This window comes from Mus caroli, unplaced genomic scaffold (assembly GCF_978045245.1).
Source record: "Mus caroli unplaced genomic scaffold, Mus_caroli_1 scaffold_11, whole genome shotgun sequence".
Classification (NCBI taxonomy): Eukaryota; Metazoa; Chordata; class Mammalia; order Rodentia; family Muridae; genus Mus; species Mus caroli.
Genome location: NW_028227266.1, coordinates 87,147,193 through 87,167,805, shown reverse-complemented (window position 1 = coordinate 87,167,805; position 20,613 = coordinate 87,147,193). Strand labels below are relative to the sequence as shown.

General features: G+C 40.9%; 1 protein-coding gene and 1 pseudogene across 3 annotated transcripts in view; one reads left to right on the top strand and one right to left on the bottom strand.

Annotated features, from left to right (window-relative positions):
• Positions 1 to 15,839, top strand: part of Snx14 (sorting nexin 14) — a 68,938-nt gene extending 53,099 nt beyond the window's left edge. For 2 of the 3 annotated variants that reach the window (XM_085827826.1, XM_085827825.1), the window contains 11 exons: positions 90 to 173; positions 3,788 to 3,888; positions 5,263 to 5,374; positions 7,094 to 7,134; positions 7,232 to 7,351; positions 8,886 to 9,009; positions 9,206 to 9,370; positions 9,576 to 9,671; positions 10,943 to 11,034; positions 11,645 to 11,701; positions 15,646 to 15,839. In XM_085827826.1, the coding sequence (XP_085683952.1) occupies positions 90 to 173; positions 3,788 to 3,888; positions 5,263 to 5,374; positions 7,094 to 7,134; positions 7,232 to 7,351; positions 8,886 to 9,009; positions 9,206 to 9,370; positions 9,576 to 9,671; positions 10,943 to 11,034; positions 11,645 to 11,701; positions 15,646 to 15,684 (1,031 nt within the window). In that variant the 3' untranslated portion in view covers positions 15,685 to 15,839. The remainder of the gene's footprint in view (positions 1 to 89; positions 174 to 3,787; positions 3,889 to 5,262; positions 5,375 to 7,093; positions 7,135 to 7,231; positions 7,352 to 8,885; positions 9,010 to 9,205; positions 9,371 to 9,575; positions 9,672 to 10,942; positions 11,035 to 11,644; positions 11,702 to 15,645) is intronic. The other variant, XM_085827827.1, reaches the window with a different exon arrangement.
• Positions 15,840 to 19,370: 3,531 nt separating this feature from the next.
• On the bottom strand, positions 19,371 to 20,300 carry LOC147002086 (small ribosomal subunit protein uS5 pseudogene; annotated as a pseudogene).
• Between the last annotated feature and the right edge of the window lie 313 nt (positions 20,301 to 20,613).

Below are 20,613 nucleotides of genomic sequence, written 5' to 3'. Positions count from 1 at the left end.
AAATATTGTAATGTAATACCCCCATTTTAGTAGTATTAATGTTTTACTTTTTGTAGTGTATTGTAAAGTTGCTTGTTTTTAATTTACAGTTGGACACGAGCCTGAGCATTGGTCTGTCTATAGAAGATATCTTGAATTCTATGTTCTTGAATCAAAACTAACAGAATTTCATGGTATGTTGTTCATTTATTAAAAACATTATAATTCAGTGATTGGCCTTCTTAAAAGTTCCTATTCCAGATTTTTTTACTTTAAGTGTACCAGTTGATGTTGACACTTGTATATAGTTATATTGAAAATAAGAATGTTGGTTTTCTGGGTTTTTTTTCTTATCTATATATTAAGTTTTTACAGTGGGTATTGACTTTTTTTTAATAATAAGTGTTTAAAGGCAGCTGTTTGTACATTAGAAAAAATACTATCCAATTTACTTTTTGTTTATATTGATGTGGCAAAGAATTGGCGTTTCCACTGTGTTAAACATCCATGTCCCTGCTGTTAACCACGCTGATGTTTTATTTCTTACATTTAGATACAACAATGAAGCTTATAATTCGTTTCTTTAGTAGGTAGGTCAGTTGTAAAATAAGAGCACTCTTTTGTTTCAACTTTTCTTGTTCGGAACCCATTTGTTTTGGTTAACATTTCTAGCCACTTTGCAATTAAGTTGATGAGGGTTGTTTTTTTTTTTAAATATCCTAAATCTTTTTAGAGAAAATCTTGTGGAGGGTCTCCTGATACAATTCATGTTTACTCTGAATTGATGGGGCACAGGCCTTCTTTCCCCTAAGAACTAAGCCCGTGATGAGGTGATTACTATAGGAAAAGAAAGGAGCACACACTCCCACTGCATAGTTTTGTCTGGGTTTGAGTGTGAGCTTGTGTACAGGCTTGTGCCAGGCAGGGGCATGGCTCCCTTAGCTGTTCTTTCTCTGAACTTTAGGGTTTGGTTTAAGGCTGAGAGAAGATAATTTACCTCCATACTTTAAACCCCTGTAGTGAGCCTAGTGGTGGTGGTGTATACCTTTAATCCCAGCATTCAGGAGTCAGATCTCTGTGAGTTCAAGGCTAGCCTTGTCTATAGAACTAGTCCCAGGGTGGCCAGGGTTCCACAAAGAAACCCTGTCTTGAAAAAACAAAACAAAAAACCAAACCAAACCAAACCAAAAAAACTCCTATATCAAGGAAAACTGATTGAGTTCTCCATTTTGTTAATAAAATTGCTAATGTCAGCCTAATTGAAAAGGCTTATCTATTATTTTAAAATTTTGTTAAGCTTGTTTAAACTGGACAAAATGCTACATTTTTTTCCTCCCAAGATTAGTGTGTATTTCTTTAGTGAGACTTTATCTAATAGATTCCCACTTATTATTCAAAATAATATTGTAATATTTTTAAAACTTTTTAATTTATTCCTTGTCAATTTTATTCATGCAGCCAATGTATCTTGACTATATCTACCCCTTCTCCTGCCCCATAGCACACCCATGTCACTCTCTCACCTTTGTATCTTTTTTTTTTTTTTGTAACTCAGTGAGCCCAGTTCATGCTACCAGTTTGTATTTGTATTATTCACACACACACTGGTATGGGGTCATCCACTGAAGAATGGGCAAGCACTCACAGGCCGTGTTCACAAAGAAAACTGAATATCAACTGCCAATAGTGTTCTTTTTCTTTTTTTTTTTTAAACTTACGTTTTCATGCTTGTGTGGCAAGCATCTTTTTTTTTTTTTTTTTAAATTACTTATTTTATGTACATGAGTACACTGTCGCTGTCTTCAGACACACCAGAAGGGGGCATCAGATCCCATTACAGATGGTTGTGAGCCACCATGTGGTTGCTGGTAATAGAACTCAGGAAGAGAGGTTGGTGCTCTTAACCTCTGAGCCATCTCTCCAGCTCCGCCGATAGTTTTTCAGTTATCGATGGAATGCCATCTCCTCCTCCATCTGTGCAGGGATTTTTACTGGCTCGGTTTTACACAGGCAACCACTGCAGTTGTGAATTCCTAAGTGCAGGGTCCACTCCCTGTCCAGGAGACAGACTTCACAGCACTCTTCCCATTTTCTAGCTTTTCTTCTTTATGTCCTTCCTTTCCTGCTGTTCCCTGCGCTCCCAGGCAGGATGGGAGGGATTTATATAGTGGTCCTTCTTAGAGCTGAGCACCTCTAGCCACAATGTCACTTCTACTTCCACCCTGTGGACTGGTGGTGCATCACTGTATCGGCTGCTGCCCTGCCCACTATAAAAAGGAGCTGCTTTGACCAAGGTTGAGTACAGGTCTAGACCCAGAGATGTAGAGGGTGGCTTGACAACATAACCACTTAGCAAAGCCTTGGTAGTCGGTGCTACCCTAGGACCTCTGACCTCCTAATCATAAGCTTTTCACTTGATCTATAATCTCAGGCACAGTTCCCTTCTGTGCAGCGTCCAGCATTTGGTAAGACCTTTGATGTCTTTTTCTTCCACTAGCCTGCATGGCACAGTTTGGCGCTATGAGAGCTAGCCAGCAGGAAGGAAGTTTCCTAGTTGTTTTTTCTATGTCCTCAACCAAAGCGTGTTGTATCAGAGTTAGAGAAATGGTTCCGAATTTAAGAACACTACTGTTCTTTTAAAAGTCCAGGGTTCAATTCTCAGTAGCTTACAACCATCTGTAACTATGGTTCCAGGGTTTCTGATACCCTCTTCTGGCCTTATGGGACATTAGGCATACACAAGGTACATATGCATATGTGCCGGCAAAACCCACAGACATTTAAAACAAAGTGTCTTCAGCACTAAGGTCTTAGCATCTAGTTCTGGTGGACAACCTACAATACTGATAATGGCCTGTGTTGTTTGTTAGGCTCAGGGGCCTCCCTGACCAGCAGTTTATAGGGAGGCTTCCCAGGCCTGGTTTTTTTTGTAAATAACTTATTGCCTTTGGGAACAGCATCGTCCACTCATACCGGGCACCTCCTTTCAAACTTTTTTATTAGCTTACAAAAATGTGGGGTTCTTTTCTTGTTCATTTGCTTTTTATTTTGTTTTTGAAGACAATGTTTCTCGATGTAGCTCTGGCTATCCTATAACTCACTCCGTAGACCAGGCTGTTGACTCAGAGACCCACCTGCTTCTATCTCCTCAGCTCAGTGCTGGGATTAAAGGTGTGCGCCAGTACTATGTGTCCAAAGAAGTAGGTTTTCACAAGATTTGTTCTTATGTTAGTAATTTTGGTTAAGTGACCTCCCATGCCCTGCCCTTATTCTTTCTTAAATCTTTTACCCTTGGTATTCCTACCCCACTCTAAGGCCACATGTTATGCTACTCCCTGCCCCCTCTGTTAAGGCCTCACATGGACTCAGAGCAGCTTTTTTTTTTTTTAAAGATTTATTTATTATATGTAAGTACACTGTAGCTGTCTTCAGACACTCCAGAAGAGGGTATCAGATCTCATTATGGATGGTTGTGAGCCACCATGTGGTTACTGGGATTTGAACTCAGGACCTTCAGAAGAGCAGTCGGTGCTCTTAACTGCTGAGCCATCTCACCAGCCCCTCAGAGCAGCTTTTTAAAAGGACTTTTACTCATGTAGAAGTATAAAACCTGATAGAATGTTTAGGAGAGTAGTATTTTAGGTAGCACCAGACGTTTTTGGTCTGAATTTCTACCTTGACACTCTGAGTGTGTGAAGATTATTGAAAACGGAATGTCACATCTCTACAAGGCAGTATGGCGAATCTGAAATTTCATGGTGGTTTCACATTAAGCTGAAACAGTAAGACCTTTATGCACCAATTTCAGGCACATTTCCCGATGCTCAGCTTCCATCCAAAAGGATCATTGGCCCCAAAAACTATGAGTTTTTGAAGTCGAAGAGAGAGGAGTTCCAGGAGTATCTGCAGGTACAGGGGCAGCTCTCATCTCGATGGAGACCCTGATAACTCCAGTGTCTGCGCTCCTCTTGTGTGCACGTGTTGTTTCCTGCTGTCATCAGTTACTGCCTCACTTCTCATCAGCATCTATTATAATGTTCTAGTATGACAGTCCCACATGTGTGGATGATATATTTTGATCGCCTTCACTTCCCTCATAACTCTGCTGTCTTCCTTCCCCGCCTCCTCATGGATGGTTACGTTCCTCCTCCCAAACAGCCCTCGCCCATCTTCGTGCCTTTAAAAGTGTCTAGATGGTTATGAGAGAAAATGCATGGTGTTTGCCTTTTTGGAACCTTGCTTATTTTGCTTAACATGATGAGGCCAGTTCCATCCATTTTCTTGCAAATGACATCTCTTTGATTTTGTGACTGAGGTAAACAGCACTGTGCATACATACATAACACATTTCCTTATCCATTTATCTGTTGATAACACTTAGTCTGATTCTATAGCCTGGCTATTATACATAATATCACAATAAACATGGATTTGAGGATGTATTTTGTACACACATGCTTTGCTCTGTAATACCTGTCCTATACAGAATTAAAATATACCTTTTTCTATGTGGATTTTAAACTAAACTTTTGGCTGGTAGCACGTGTCTTTAATCCAAGCATTTGAGAGGTGGAGGCAGGAAGATCTGAGTTCAAGGCCAGCCTAGGCGACATAGCACATTCTGGGCCTTAGAAAAGAGAATTTTGGCAGGAGTATGTATTGTTTGCATTGCTGTTGATGATACTGAGGATCAAACTCGGGCTTTTGCACATGCGAGCCAAGCACTCTACCATGAGCTACATCTGTGACCCTCAGGATTCAGTTTTATAAATTACTGATCAATAAAATACTAGATATTTCCTAGGGATGGTGTTAATTAATTCTTTGCTAATTAAAAACATGGTGTGGGAGATTTAAAAGAAGAAAGAAAATTTTGGTATGAAAATGAAATATAATCTAAGGACTTTGGACTCTGTTTGATGTCATGATTAACGTCGCTTGTCCTCCTCACCTCACTCCGTTGTCCCTTTTGTGACTCAGGAGTGTAGGTTTGGTTTTTCAGTTTCCTGGAACCAACTCTCAACCATTCACCACTCAGAATTGACTTGCATTTTCTCTGTATATGCACATTATGTTATATAAACTCTATAATTATTTACAAAATATATCCATAAGCAATGTAAATTATTCAGTGATAACAGAATTAGTTTAAAAGTCATTTGGTTAGAATAGGGAACACATTTTGGCGTCTTGTTTGGCTTTGTTTACAATCATTTTAGAGCAGTTTTGATTTTCCTTCTAGATTTCTAATCCGTTTCCCTCCTCTGTTTCTGTTCATTGAAGAAACTTGTGCAGCACCCGGAGCTGAGTAACAGCCAGCTTCTGGCTGACTTTCTCTCCCCCAACGGTGGCGAGACACAGTTTCTGGATAAGATACTTCCAGATGTAAATCTTGGTAAGTCTTCTGAGAGAAACCTGTATAAGAGGATGAATTGAGAACTGACGTAGAAATGGTTTTGGTAGTACAGCCATGTGACAGATTCCGAAGGACTTCTTTTGTTGTTAGAGATACGTTATCCTGATTAATTTCCTGGTCGCGTCTAGCTACTCATTCTACCACAGAAAACCATTAGCCAGTAATATCCTTGTGTGTATTTGTATATTCAATTAAAATCATAACAGAGCTTTACTCAGTGACAGATTGCATAAAGGAGAGTAGTCCTATAAAATTATGGCACCTAGGGTCTTGGGGCTGTCCTAAGTCTTTGAAGTCTGTGCAACAAAATCTAGCAACATATTTCTTAGCCCCATCTTTAGCTACACATATAAAAAAATAAGTGGTAGTGTTTTCAGCAGATGCAGATATATATAGTCATCATTCAATATATGTGTAACTTTAATAAAATTTTCTTTTAAAATATCATATAGCCTTTCACGTTTTATTTGAAGACCCATCTAAGCAGTTTTTCTCCCTCTAAGAGAAATTTAAGTTTTGACAATTTTGACTAATTTGCAGGTTATTTTCTAAATACTTGATAAAGTGTTCAGATGTTTAGCAGCTTTGATAAGGGAACCTGGGGGTACAAACATTAAGTAGTTTGTAAAAATGTAGTTTGTTTTTCTCCTTTCTTTCTCCTTGTTTTGGAGAAAGGGTCTAGCTACATAGTCTAGGATGTCCCTGAACTCTTGATTCTTCTACTACAGTCACTTGGAGTGGTAGGAGTGTGCCACTATGCCTGTTTAGAATGGAAAATTTTAGTCTAATAATTCAGAATATAAACTATTCCAATAGCTTAGATGTTTCTCAAAATATTCTTAAATATTTGACTAACTTTAGTGTATGTTTAAGTACGATATATTCATCATTGTTTAAATATTTTGAAAATACTTTTAAAACTTTTGACTTATATGTATGTATGTATGTATGTATGTAATGTCTCTCTGACTTTGTCTTTGTGTGTGTGTATGTGTGTGTATGTGTGTGTGTGTGTGTGTGTGTGTGTGTATGTGTGTGTGTGTGTTGTGTATATAGGTCCCCACAGAGGCCAGGAGAGGCCATCAGGTCTCCTAGAACTGGAGTTAAAGTCAGCTGTAAGCCACTCAACATGGTCTGAGAACCAAACTCAAGTCCTCTGAAGACCAACAAGTTCTCTTTACCACTAATCTTTCTCTCCAGACCCATTGAAACATTTTCGGAGAATTTTTCTGGGTAAAGCATGAGGCTAATGGTAGACCATTTGCCCAACATGAAAAGGCCCTAGGTTTGGTTCCAACACCAAGGACAAAAAGGAGGGCGGACAGGAAGGGAGTAGTAAACAAATGATAGAGAAAACTGGTCAAACTAGTGAGCCTTAGTTAGTGCAGATAGATGTCAGGGTAGAGATCACTGCCATCTCCTAGTGTACAGTTCTATAGCCGGGAGCGTTTTAGACCCTTTCCGTATATAGCCTCAGGACTTACTTTTTCCAGTAAATCCCAAATGTGTCTCAACTATTTTGGGGTATCACCTTTTTTGTAAATCTCTGTTCAAGTGGGAAATGAAGAATTATACTTTATACAGCTTTGGCTTTTACTTGACTGTTTTCTGTTTAAAATTGTCTAGTGAAATACTCATGTAAATAACTGCACAGTATGCTTTTCTTCCATAAAATTAATGTTTTATTTTTAATTGCAGGAAAAATTATAAAGTCTGTTCCTGGGAAACTAATGAAAGAGGTGAATTATGAATTAATATATATTTATAAATGATGCTGACATGTTTAATTACTGATGAACTCTGGTGGCTTAGCTCGTATCTCCTCTGTCCATACAGAAAGGTCAGCATTTGGAGCCATTCATCATGAGTTTCATTAATTCTTGCGAATCCCCCAAACCTAAACCGAGCCGGCCGGAACTGACGATTCTCAGCCCCACTTCTGAAAACAACAAGAAGGTACCGTATGTTGTGTAAAGAGTATATTGTGTGGGTAATGCTGAGGACAGCTGGCGGTGCGGGCTGGACAGGAGAGGCTGCAGGGTAGCCCAGGCTGGGGCCTTTCAGCCTGGTTTTTCAGACCTCTGCCTCACTGCCCTCTTCTCAGCACTGGTGCCAGCTCATTATGTTTCCAGCATCTTCTAACCGTCTCCTCTGGTCTTCTTCCCCCTTTCCCACTATTTCTGTCTCTGTTTATTCTGATCCACCTCCAGCCAAGCCTATTTATTTTTTATCTAATCTTTTCCAGACTTTAAAAAGAGTGAATTGCCTACTTTTAGAATTTAAAAAACAAAAAATTTCCACTCTAAGTCTACTATTGTTTGCAATAATGGGTCACTGTTTTCTGCAGGCAGTTCAGACAAAGCACCTGTGACTCCCCGCCCCATCCCCTCCCCACCACCACCACCCTGGTCTTCTCCTTTGTTGAACGTAGAAACTCCAGTACAGATAATCATAGCATAGAATAAAACATTTTCAAGAGGAAAATTTAAAGCATGTACCTCAATTTTTTTTGTCTCTTCAGTCATCATTGTAAGTTGTTCTTGCCTCGTAGTGTGAGAGCTGTGGCTTTGTAGAGACAGTTTAAGACAGATACACATGCACACCATGTGCCTGGGAGTATCCGCTTCTCTCCTGGATTCTGAGTATACTTTCTTGTTGAAACTCAGAACCCCATGAAGAGGTCAGAATCTTCTCTAGGCTAACTTCACTCTAAGCATACCTGTGAGTGACAGAATATTAGCTCTCTCCTATGGATAGCATCATAGAGCACTGTCCTGGGGAAAGCATATGGAAAGAGGAGTCATGCTGGAGTGTGAATTGGTATATGCAGGGCTTAGGCAAGAGAACTGCCAAGAATTTGAGGTCAGCCTGAGTTACAGACTGGATTCCAGGCCAGCTGGGGCTAAGAGGGAGACCCTGTCTTAAACAGCCACAACAAAACAAAATAAAAAAACCCCAAAAAACCCAATTGCAGTAGTAGCACAATGGAGGTAAGGCGTTGGTGCGCGCCTGTAGAGCCCAGGCCTCGGAGCCTGAGGGAGGAGGTTCGTGAGTTTGAGGCCAGTCTGGAGCTACATAGCTTTGCCACGTCTCTACATCTCACCGAAAAAACAAAATAAAAATGAGGGGGCAGAGATGCAACTTAGTGATAAGATGTTTGCCTGGCTTACTTGAGGATCTTGGATAGGTTTAGAATATCCAACCACCACAAAGCAGACAACCAAAAAATGGGCGAAAAACGAGGAAAAGAAAAGAGATGCTTTATGGCTAGTAAATGAACTGTTACGGCAAAAGTTAATGCAAGCTTTTATTTAATGTTTTGAGAGAAATATGTGGGATTTTTTTTTTTTTTATAGCTTTGGTCATGAATGAGAAAGCAGATTTTAACTTTTCTAATGTGGCATTTTGCTGTATTCTTTTAACCTTAGTGATTACTGTCAATAAATGCAATAAACTACTTGTCTCTTTATTATTTCAACTTATACTTTAGCTTTTCAACGATCTGTTTAAGAATAATGCAAACCGAGCTGAGAACACAGAGCGAAAGCAAAATCAGAACTACTTCATGGAGGTGATGACTGTGGACGGAGTCTATGATTACCTGATGTATGTAGGTAAGGCTTAACGGTCCACGATGTTCTTTGTTAATCTGCCTCATGATTCAAATACAGCCTGCCTCAACTTTGTGAAAGAAATTCTTTTCACAGATTTACTACATTGGCCTTGAACATGACCACTGTTAACTTTTATTCATTGATCATTCTGAGTGACAACAGATTTCATTTTTCATTCTTAATTGGTCTTCCTCAGGGCGAGTAGTTTTTCAAGTCCCAGACTGGCTTCATCATCTTCTAATGGGAACTCGAATCCTCTTTAAGAACACCCTGGAAATGTACACAGACTACTACCTCCAGTGCAAGCTGGAGCAGCTGTTTCAGGAGCACCGGCTGGTCTCCCTCATCACCCTTCTCAGAGGTTCGTATGACCATGTCTGTATCATTGACCATGTCTGTATCATGGTCTACGTTTGTGGTTTTATTAGGTCTGAAAGAGTGAGGGTTGTGGTTTTGTGTTTTTTTTTTTTTTTTCCAGGTATTTTTAAACCAGCATTTTTATTACTAGAATATACTTGTGTATAAATTGGAGAATAATTGTATACATTTTCTGTACTCATTTTTAGATGCTATATTTTGTGAAAATACTGAACCTCGCTCTCTCCAAGATAAGCAAAAAGGAGCAAAACAGACGTTTGAAGAAATGATGAATTACATTCCAGGTATGATATTTAAATAACTCAATTGTATATAGATTGGCACCACTTTGAAGTTGCAGTATAATTATTGAAACTAATTGTTATTGTTAGTTTTTATTTTAGAAATAATATAACTCATTAGAAAATGTAATTTGGCCAGGCAGTGGTGGCATATGCCTTTAATCCTAGCACTTGAGAGGCAGAGGCAGGTGGATTTCTGAGTTCGAGGCCAGCTTGGTTTACAGAAGGAGTTCCAGGACAGCCAGGACTATAGAGAGAAACCCCATCTCAAAATAAATAAATAAATAAATAAATAAATAAATAAATAAATAAATAAATAAGGAAAAATAAAAAAGAAAAGGAAAGGAAAGGAAAGGAAAGGAAAGGAAAGGAAAGGAAAGAAAGGAAAAGAAAAGGTAACTTGTTCTTTTGTTGACACTACTAATACTGTCTGTTTGACATAGATTCTTGAGCTGTAGCCAGACCAGCCTTGATCTTGCAACAGTTCTCTTGCTTCAGTCTTTGTAGTACTGGTGTTTCCCTGTAGGAACCTTTATACTCGGCTCACCCCTAAAATTTAGGACAAGGGTATTTCTACTCACACACTAGTCAGGGCTTTATGATTTGTCTGCTGTGTGACCCAAGCTGGCTTGGAGCTTACTGTGTAGACCAGGTTGGTCTCAAATTTGCATTGATCCTCCTGCTTCTGCTTCCCAAATGATGAGGTTAGAGCTGTCCAGCATATCTGGTCATAGATGTCTTTTCTGTATGTTTTTATGTGCCTACATAAATAGGGAGTTTAAATCCTGTTGTTTGGGGTGCTCGGTTGTTGAGCACATGCTGTTGTTGCAGAGAACATCACATTAGTGACTTACAGTTGCCTGTAACTCCCACCTCTCTGACCTCTGTGGGCACTTGCACTCAGGTGCACATCTCTCTTCACAAACACATCATTCAAAATACATAGTTTAAAAACTGGCTTTGTTTTACCCTGATGTGTAATAAAATATGTTTTCTAAGTCTCTTTTATCTCTCAGTGGTAGTTGGTTTATACACTATAGTATATCCTGTGCATTGTGGACTTCTGAAAGGGGATTAATAGTAACCACTGCTTTCTTTTTTTTTTTCTGACTTGACCATAAGACTTGTCTAGGAGGCTCTTGTAGAAACTGGTTTGAGAAATACTGACTTGGAGCTTTTATGTGGTGTCTGTGAACAGAGGAGGTGTGTGACTTTTAAGAGGCGGTTGGTGGTGAGTCACCGTGAGCTGTTTCATATGTGGCTTTCCTGTTTAGATCTGATAGTCAAGTGTATCGGTGAAGAAACCAAGTACGAAAGCATCAGACTCCTGTTTGATGGCTTGCAGCAGCCAGTGCTCAACAAGCAGGTAAGGGAGGCCGCGAGCGTTGGTGTGGCTGCTGAGCAGCAGGATGTCTGGTTTATTACCTGTGTGAGTCACTACACGACATCTAGCCCATCATTGAAATAATCTAAACGTTCAGATGGGAAAATCTATATGTACTGCTTTTGCTGGTTCTCTTACTTCTTTGTGATATGCATGGCTGCTGAAAGTTAATCTATCTTCTACTAGAAAATTTTGGATGTTTAGAAAATTTCTGACATAGTATAAACATTTTGCTAATTCAAGTCAAAGAATACCAGTTAACATTTTTATGTATATAGTCGCTATATATTTTGTTGAAATGTTAATATAATATCAATTTCATACTTGTTTATTTAAAATTTGTTCAAAACAATTTACATAGAATGGGTGAAGCATAATAATGCCAGTTATTTTATTCACAAAGGTCTCTAGTATGCATGTAAGGATGGAGCATTGTCGGTGGTGTTAGAGACATCTTTTTGCTTGTGTTACATTGCTGTTACGTTTCCCGCTGACTTGCGTAGAGATTTACCGTGGTCCTGGCTCCTGTGCCTGTAACTTTTCTGTCTAGTTCCTTACATTTAGTTCCTTACATTATGTCTTTGTGCTGCAGCTGACCTATGTGTTGTTGGACATTGTGATACAGGAGCTGTTCCCAGAGCTAAATAAGGTAACTGGAAAGCAGGAATTTCTTCATTCTCCTTTGGGAAGTATATGGACATTTAACCAGAGATAAAAATGGTAGTAAGCCATTGTGACTGCAACCATTTGAAAGCCGAACAGCTTGACACAAGTGGCTTTTTGTATTGTCCTCATCTAACACGTCTGTCCAGACATAGACTAGATTTGAGGTAGCAGACCCCGGCCAGTCTCTGCCTTCAAGTTCTTAGTTCCTCCTTACCATACAAGCAGATAAGGGCCCTTTACTGTGCTTTCAGCTGAATGTGTGAGTAATCTTATCATCAGAATGGGCCTAGCTGTTCAGATTATCATCTGCAATGTTATCTGCTGTATAAATCAGAGACTTGATGTTTTTCAACATGGATCTCTGAGTCCAAGAACACAAAATGATTTGGAGTTAGAGCATGGTGTTCTTACTATATTTAATATTGAGGATGTTGAATTTTTCTTCTTTCTAAATACAATTTAAAATTTTGTTCTTTGAACATTTCATGCACGTATACCGTGTACTTATCCATCTACCCTTTAATGGCCTAACTCCCTCTGGACCCACTCTCTATAATTTCCCTCCCAGTTTGCTTTGCTTAAAAATAACCCACTGAGTCCAATTAGTGTGGCCTTTATGTGCATAGGTGTGGGGGCATCCACTGGAGCATGAACAGCCTACCAGTGGCTACACTCTTAAAAAGGACCACTCTCTCTCCTCTCAGATATACAGCCATCAACTGCCAGTCATTTCTCAGGAGTGAGGCTCTTGAGCCCCCCCCACCCCCCATCATGTATCCTAGAAGTTCTGCTGTGTGTGTGGTTTTTAAGTTTTTATTTATTTATTATTTTTTTAATATTTTTATTTTTTCAAAAATAAATTTCACCTTAGATGATCAATTCTTAAGTTCACATTGGCCTGGTTATATTTTATATTATGTAAGTGTTGCATAGAACTCCAGATAATATACAGTACAGCCTAATAACTATAGGTGAAGAGATAGGAGCGTGCCTAGTTAACATGCAAACAAAGAATGCCAGGTACACCCAAGGATGTGTGGACTCTGGATGTCACATTGCTAAATACAAAAGCATGCCACCCTTTTATACCTTACCACTCATTATCAGTCCCTTTAAAACATAGAAAAACAAGTTATCCATAGGATGCAAACAGATATCTGAATTGCAAGAAGCGATACCCTTCTGTCGCAATGGACACAGCATGCTACCAAGCAAATAATTCAGGACACACATCAGACTCTTTTTTTTTTTTCCCATTTGATTTATCTTTTTATTATTTCCACAAATTTGATATTAAATTAAGAGAGACTGCAGCTTTGTGTAGAAAAATACCTGGTGACCATGGGCACAGGAGTCCTCAATAGTGAGGACCTGGATGATCCCTATATAATAAGCCTTCTAGGGTTACTGAGGTTCAAGCAGATATCAGTGAGATGCTTGGGTGCTTAATAGAGGTAGAATATTTACATAGTAGCTTTACTCCTTAAAATATCTGTAGGAATAAGATTGTATTTTTTTCATTAGAAAGTATTTATTTCTGATAATTTGCTTGTTGGGGAGGAAAGCATATGTGTGATGATCAGAGGACAACTTTATAGATGCAATTGTATTTTTACCTTTGCATAATAAGTTCCTGAGAGTCAACTCAGGGAACCAGGTTTCCAGAAGAACCTTTACCTACTGGGCCTGATTATAGTTCTGCCTGATTATAGGTTTTCTATCAACCTTTCTTTCTTTTTTTTTTTTTTTAATTTATTTTTTTATTAGGTATTTTCCTCGTTTACATTTTCAATGCTATCCCAAAAGTCCCCCATACCCACCCCCCCAATCCCCTACCCACCCACTCCCCCTTTTTGGCCCTGGGGTTCCCCTGTACTGGGGCATATAAAGTTTGCAAGTCCAATGGGCCTCTCTTTCCAGTGATGGCCGACTAGGCCATCTTTTGATACATATGCAGCTAGAGACAAGAGCTCCGGGGTACTGGTTAGTTCATATTGTTGTTCCACCTATAGGGTTGCAGATCTCTTTAGCTCCTTGGGTAATTTCTCTAGCTCCTCCATTGGGGGCCGTGTGATCCATCCAATAGCTGACTATGATCATCCACTTCTGTGTTTGCTAGGCCCTGGCATAGTCTCACAAGAGACAGCTAGTTTTTTTTAATTGATGGTTGTGTATGTGTGCATCCATCTGAATACATATATAAACACACCATGATGCAAGTATGAAGTTCACAGGAAAACCTGCCGGATTGGTTCTCTCCTTCTACTATGTGGTGTCAGGGACTGAACTCGGGCTGTTATTTATTTATTTATTTATTACTTTTGAGATGTTGGGGATTGAGACCAGAGGTTTTTTTGTTTTTGTTTTTGTTTTCCAATTTTTATTAGCTATTTTCTTCATTTACATTTCAAATGCTATCCCGAAAGTCCCCTGCCCTGCTCCCCTACCCATCCACTCCCACTTCTTGGCCCTGGTGTTCCCCTGTACTGGGGCATATAAAGTTTGCAAGACCAAGGGACCTCTCTTCCCAGTGATGGCCGACTAGAGGCCAGAGTCTTAAGTGTGACTGTTTTCATTGTGTCCAGTGCCCACAGCTACTGTGAGTCTATGAGTGTCACAGCATGTCACAGCACACCTCCCCATCGTAAGGCACTGGCATTCCCTCTTCTTAGATGTGTCCTGAGCCTTAGGACTTGGGAGTTGATACAAATGTCCCCTTTGGGGCTGGACTTTCATAGTCACTCACTCTTAGCACTTTGACCAGCGAGGAGTCTATGCTGTAACTACTGCCCACAGCAAAGAGTAGCTCCTCTGAGTAAGGCTGAGAGCAGGGCTGGTCTATGGTATAAATACAAATATTTAGAAGGTACTTCGGCAACAAGCTTTTTGCCAAATACCTCCTAGGGCCTATGATTTCTTCACCCACTGGTTACTGACTGGATTTACAGTATCAGACATGAATTCACTACTATGGAGCATCCCTCAAATCAAATCAGAAAAAGGTGTTTTAGCCCCATAACAGCCTTGCTAGTGTCCTAAGGTCATGTCTTGCCTGGCAGGTTCACATTGTTGCTTGCAGGGTTCAGCAGTTGTTGGTTAGTTCACCACTGATCGCTCTTCTTCCCTAGCAGCCTGTGTAGGACCTTTTGGAACTTCGAAACCTCGCCAGCAGGGAGGAAGTTCCTTAGTTCCACACTGAGTTCTCTGTGGACTGTAATCGAAGTGTGTGGTATCCTCATAAATAGGAGCTTACTGTCCAGTCGTGGGCAACCGTGTGTGTGTGTGTGTGTGTGTGTGTGTGTGTGTGTGTGTGTGTGTGTTAATAAAAAAGTCATAGCAGTTCTCCTGTCTGTCATCTTAGGAGCTGTGATGAACTGTGGTTATAAGTGTTTGGCTTGTCACATGGGTGGTGGAATCAGATTTCTTGTTCTCATAATTGCACAGCAGGAGCTGTTAGCTGCTGAACCATTTCTCTAGCTCCTTTACTTTTCGACTAATCCATTTACTTAGATGAAAAACAAAACCAGGAACTGTTGTTCAAGGTTGTGGCATTGTAATGAAACCTCACTTCTGTAGAGTAGGTAAACCAGATTTTGGCTGTTCATCTATTGATTGTAAACTTCAAATTTTAGTAGTATTAAAAGTATTTTTAAAGGAGGGTGGAAATGTTAATATTTATGTTAAATTGCTTTAGAATGAATACCAGAAAGCTTTTAGTTCTGAGGCTTTTATTAGGTCAGTGACAAAACATTGCTATTAATTGCTGTTGGTGTCAGGAAGGGTGTGGATTACTGTGTGCATGTGTGTATGTGTGCGCACACACACACGTGCACCTTCACATAGAGTATTACTATAGTAGAGCTGTTAGGAATTAAAAATAAACCTTGTGCTATTGTCTCCTATTAAATGGATTTATTTTTACTTTAGGTACAAAAGGAAGCTACCTCCATGACATCCTGGATGTAAACACTTGGTATAGAATAATGTACCAGAATAATAGAAATGTACTTTTCATTTTGTATATTTTTATAAATATCATGTACTTTAGTGTTTGGAATATATTTTTTGTTTTAATAAAGACTAACAAACGAATAGCAATAAAAAGTGGTTTAGGTATTACAGCCTTTTGTTTTGTATTTACTGTCTTGATTTTACTAAAACATATACAACTTATTGCTAGGACTTTTTGAGTCTCTCTCCCTCTCTGTATGTGCACTATGCATGTGTTTGTGTGTGTTTGAGTACATGTGTGTGGATGCTCTTGCCCACGTGTGCACGTGTGTTTGGTGACCTGAGGTTGGTACTGGGTGTCTTTCTCTGTGACTGTCTACTTTGTTTACTGAGGCAGGCTCTCTTGCTGCCCCGGGAGCTTTTAGTTTGCTGCTCATGCCCTCTCCAGTCTCTGCCTCCGGAGTGCTGGGATTATAGGCATGCCCACAAACCTTCTGACTTTTATGTAGACGCTGGGAATTAAACTTTGGCCATCATTCTTGCGTGGCAAGCACTTTGTCTACTGGACCATTCTGCAGCCCTGTGCTGCTGTTTTTGAATGAAGGCAAACAAGTAAGCCCCACATTCTTTGTATTCTTTTGTGTCAAATGCAATTGTATTTAGTGTGAAGAAGCAAGTGGGCCAAGGTTCAAAGTTTCTCGTTTGTGTGTCTAGCCATGCTGGCTCATGTATATACATACACAACACACTTTTTCTTTTTTTTAATTAGGTATTTTCTTCATTTACATTTCAAATGCTATACCAAAAGTCCCCCATATCCTCCCTCTCCCCACTCCCCTACCCACCCACTCCCACTTCTTGGCCCTGGTATTCCCCTGTACTGAGGCATATAAAGTTTGCAAGACTAAGGGGCTCCTCTTCCCAGTGATGGCCGACTAGGCCATCTTCTGCTACATATGCAGCTAGAGACAGGAGATCCAGGGGTACAGGTTAGTTCATATTGTTGTTCCACCTATAGGGTTGCAGACCCCTTTAGCTCCTTTGGTACTTTCTCTAGCTCCTCCATTGGGGACCCTGTGTCCCATCCAATAGCTGACTGTGAGCATCCACTTCTGTGTTTGCCAGGCACTGGCATAGCCTCACAAGCGACAGCTATATCAGGGTCCTTTCAGCAAAATCTTGCTAGTGTATGCAATGGTGTCAGCGTTTGGAGGCTGATTATGGGATGGATCCCCAGGTATGGCAGTCTCTAGATGGTCCATCCTTTCATCTCAGCTCCAAACTTTGTCTCTGTAACTCCTTCCATGGGTGTTTTGTTCCCAATTCTAAGAAGGGGCAAAGTGTCCACATTTTCGTCTTCGTTCTTCTTGAGTTTCATGTGTTTTGCAGATTGTATCTTGTATCTTGGGTATTCTAAGTTTCTGGGCTAATATCCACTTATCAGTGAGTACATGTCATGTGAGTTCTTTTGTGTTTGGGTTACCTCACTCAGGATGATACTGTGAGACCCCGACTTAGAGCGTTTCTCCCTGGAAGGTAAAGCCCCTGGATGTTCCCCAAGCTTGTTTTCCCTGATCTTTAAAAATACAGCTAGAAAAAAGCTCTTTGTTCTCTATAGCCAGCAAAAGACCTTTTTGTTTCTATACTGTACAACCAGAGATGCCTGCCTTCCTGTGCCAAGGACATGGAGATAGACACCGGATGGATATAGACACCGGAGAGGAGGCTGCAGCTCACTCCCCTGCCCCCCCTCACCAGAAAGGAGCTGTAGCCAATTCTCCTCCCAAATCCTCCCAATTCCTCTGCTAGCTGTTAAAAGCCCCCTACTATCACCGCTCGGGGTCGAACTCCCCTGGCGGAGGGACTTCATCCTCAGCTAGCTGATAATAAAACCTCTTGCAGTTTACATCAGGTGTGGTTTTCTCTCGGGACACTGGAGTGCTGGCCAGCTCATCCCGGGACTTGAGCAGAGGCCCAGCTTCGGGGGTCTTACAATACCTTCCAGGTCTATCCATTTGCCTAGGAATTTCATAAATTCATTGTTTTCAATAGCTGAGTAGTACTCCACTGTGTAAATGTACCACATTTTCTGTATCCATTCCTCTGTTGAGGGACATCTGGGTTCTTTCCAGCTTCTGGCTATTATAAATAAGGCTGCTATGAACACAGTGGAGCATGTGTCTTTCTTACCAGTTGGAACATCTTCTGGATATATGCCCAGGAGAGGTATTGCAGAATCCTCCGGTAGTACTATATCCAATTTTCTGAGGAACTGCCAGACTGATTTCCAGAGTGGTTGTACAAGCATGCAATCCCACCAACAATGGAGGAGTGTTCCTCTTTCTCCACATCCTTGCCATCATCTGGCTGTCACCTGAACATTTGATCTTAGCCATTCTGACTGGTGTGAGGTGGAATCTCAGGGTTGTTTTGATTTGCATTTCCCTGATGATTAAGGATACTGAACATTTTTTCAGGTGCTTCTTAGCCCTTCCGTATTCCTCAGTTGAGAATTCTTTGTTTAGCTCTGAGCCCCATTTTTTAATGGGGTTATTTGATTTTCTGGAGTCCACCTTCTTGAGTTCTTTATATATATTGGATATTAGCCCCCTATCGGGTTTAGGATTGGTAAAAATCCTTTCCCAATCTGTTGGTGGCCTTTTTGTCTTATTGACAGTGTCTTTTGCCTTACAGAAGCTTTGTAATTTTATGAGGTCCCATTTGTTGATTTTTGATCTTACAGCACAAGCCATTGCTGTTCTATTCAGGAATTTTCCCCCTGTGCCCATCTCTTCGAGGCTTTTCCCCACTTTCTCCTCTATAAGTTTCAGTATCTCTGGTTTTATGTGGAGTTCCTTGATCCACCTTAGTACAAGGAGATAGGAATGGATCAATCCGAATTCTTCTACATGATAACCGCCAGTTGTGCCAGCACCATTTGTTGAAAATGCTGTCTTTTTTCCACTGGATGGATTTTGCTCCTTTGTCAAAGATCAAGTAACCATAGGTGTGTGGGTTCATTTCTGGGTCTTCAATTCTATTCCATTGGTCTACTTGTCTGTCGCTATACCTGTACCATGCAGTTTTTATCACAATTGCTCTGTAGTACAGCTTTAGGTCAGGCATGGTGATTCCACCAGAGGTTCTTTTATTATTAAGAAGAGTTTTTGCTATCCTAGGTTTTTTGTTATTCCAGATGAATTTGCAAATTGCCCTTTCTAATTCGTTGAAGAATTGAGTTGGAATTTTGATGGGGGTTGCATTGAATCTGTAGATTGGCAAGATAGCCAATTTTTTTTTTTTTTTTTTGGTTTTTCGAGACAAGGTTTCTTTGTGTGGCCCGGGCTATCCTGGAGCTCACTCTGTAGACCAGGCTGGCCTGGAACTCAGAAATCCGCCTGCCTCTGCCTCCCGAATGCTGGGATTAAAGGCGTGGGTCACCACGCCCAGCGCCATTTTTACTATATTGATCCTGCCAACCCATGAGCATGGGAGATCTTTCCATCTTCTGAGATCTTCTTTGATTTCTTTCTTCAGAGTCTTGAAGTTCTTATAATTCAGATCTTTTACTTCCTTAGTTAGAGTCACGCCAAGATATTTTATATTATTTGTGACTATTGTGAAGGGTGTTGTTTCCCTAATGTTTTTCTCAGCCTCTTTATCCTTTGTGTAGAGAAAGGCCATTGACTTGTTTGAGTTAATTTTTTTTTTTCAGACTTAATTCTTTTATTTTTCTTGTACAAAATCCTTATGTAGTAGCCACAGCTGGAGCCTGGGTCCTCTGAACAGAGACTCTGGTGTGGGTTTTCACAAGATGATCAGTGAATTCTTGATAAGGAGACTTGGTGAAGACAGTCTCTTTCCAGAGGTCGGGGGTCAGGTAACTGTAAGTCTTGGAGATGGCATCAAAGGTGGCCTTAGCAAAGTTGTCCAGGGTGGCAGTGCAGCCTCTGGCTGAAGTGTAGCAGTCATCTATACCGGCCATCATCAGGAGCTTCTTGGGCACAGGAGCAGAGACAATGCCAGTGCCTCTGGGGGCAGGGATGAGACGCACCAGCACAGAGCCACAGCGGCCTGTCACCTTGCATGGAACAGTGTGGGGCTTGCCAATCTTGTTTCCCCCAGTAGCCTCTCCGAACAGGGATGATGGAAAGCTTGGCCAAGATGATGGCCCCTCGGATGGCAGTGGCAACCTCCTTGGAGCACTTAACACCAAGACCAACGTGACCATTGTAGTCCCCAATAGCGACGAAAGCCTTAAACCTGGTCCACTGGCCAGCCCGAGTCTGCTTCTGCACTGGCATGATTTTCAGAACCTCATCCTTTAGGGATGCACCCAGGAAGAAGTCTATGATCTCAGACTCCTTAATGGTCAGGGAGAACAGGTAGATCTCCTCCAAGGACTTGATCTTCATGTCCTTAACCAGGCGGCCCAGCTTGGTGACAGGGATCCACTCCGTGTCTTCAGCTTTACCTCCACGAGCCCCGCGACCTTGACCACGGCCACAGCCTCGGCCACATCCTTGGCCCCTAAGACCGCTGCCGAATCCTCCGCGGAAGCCACCGCGGCCTCCTAATCCTGGGCCCCTGGGTCCTCCGGGCCCTCCCGCTGCACCGGCGTCATGCGCCATTTGGTGTTTTCCCAAAGAAAAAGAAGCTTGAGTTAATTTTATATCCAGCTACTTCACTGAAGCTGTTTATCAGGTTTAGGAGTTCTCTGGTGGAATTTTTAGGGTCACTTATATATACTATCATATCATCTGCAAATAGTGATATTTTGACTTCTTCCTTTCCAATTTGTATACCCTTGATCTCCTTTTGTTGTCGAATTGCTCTGGCTAGGACTTCAAGTACTATATTGAATAGGTAGGGAGAAAGTGGACAGCCTTGTCTAGTCCCTGATTTTAGTGGGATTGCTTCCAGCTTCTCACCATTTACTTTGAT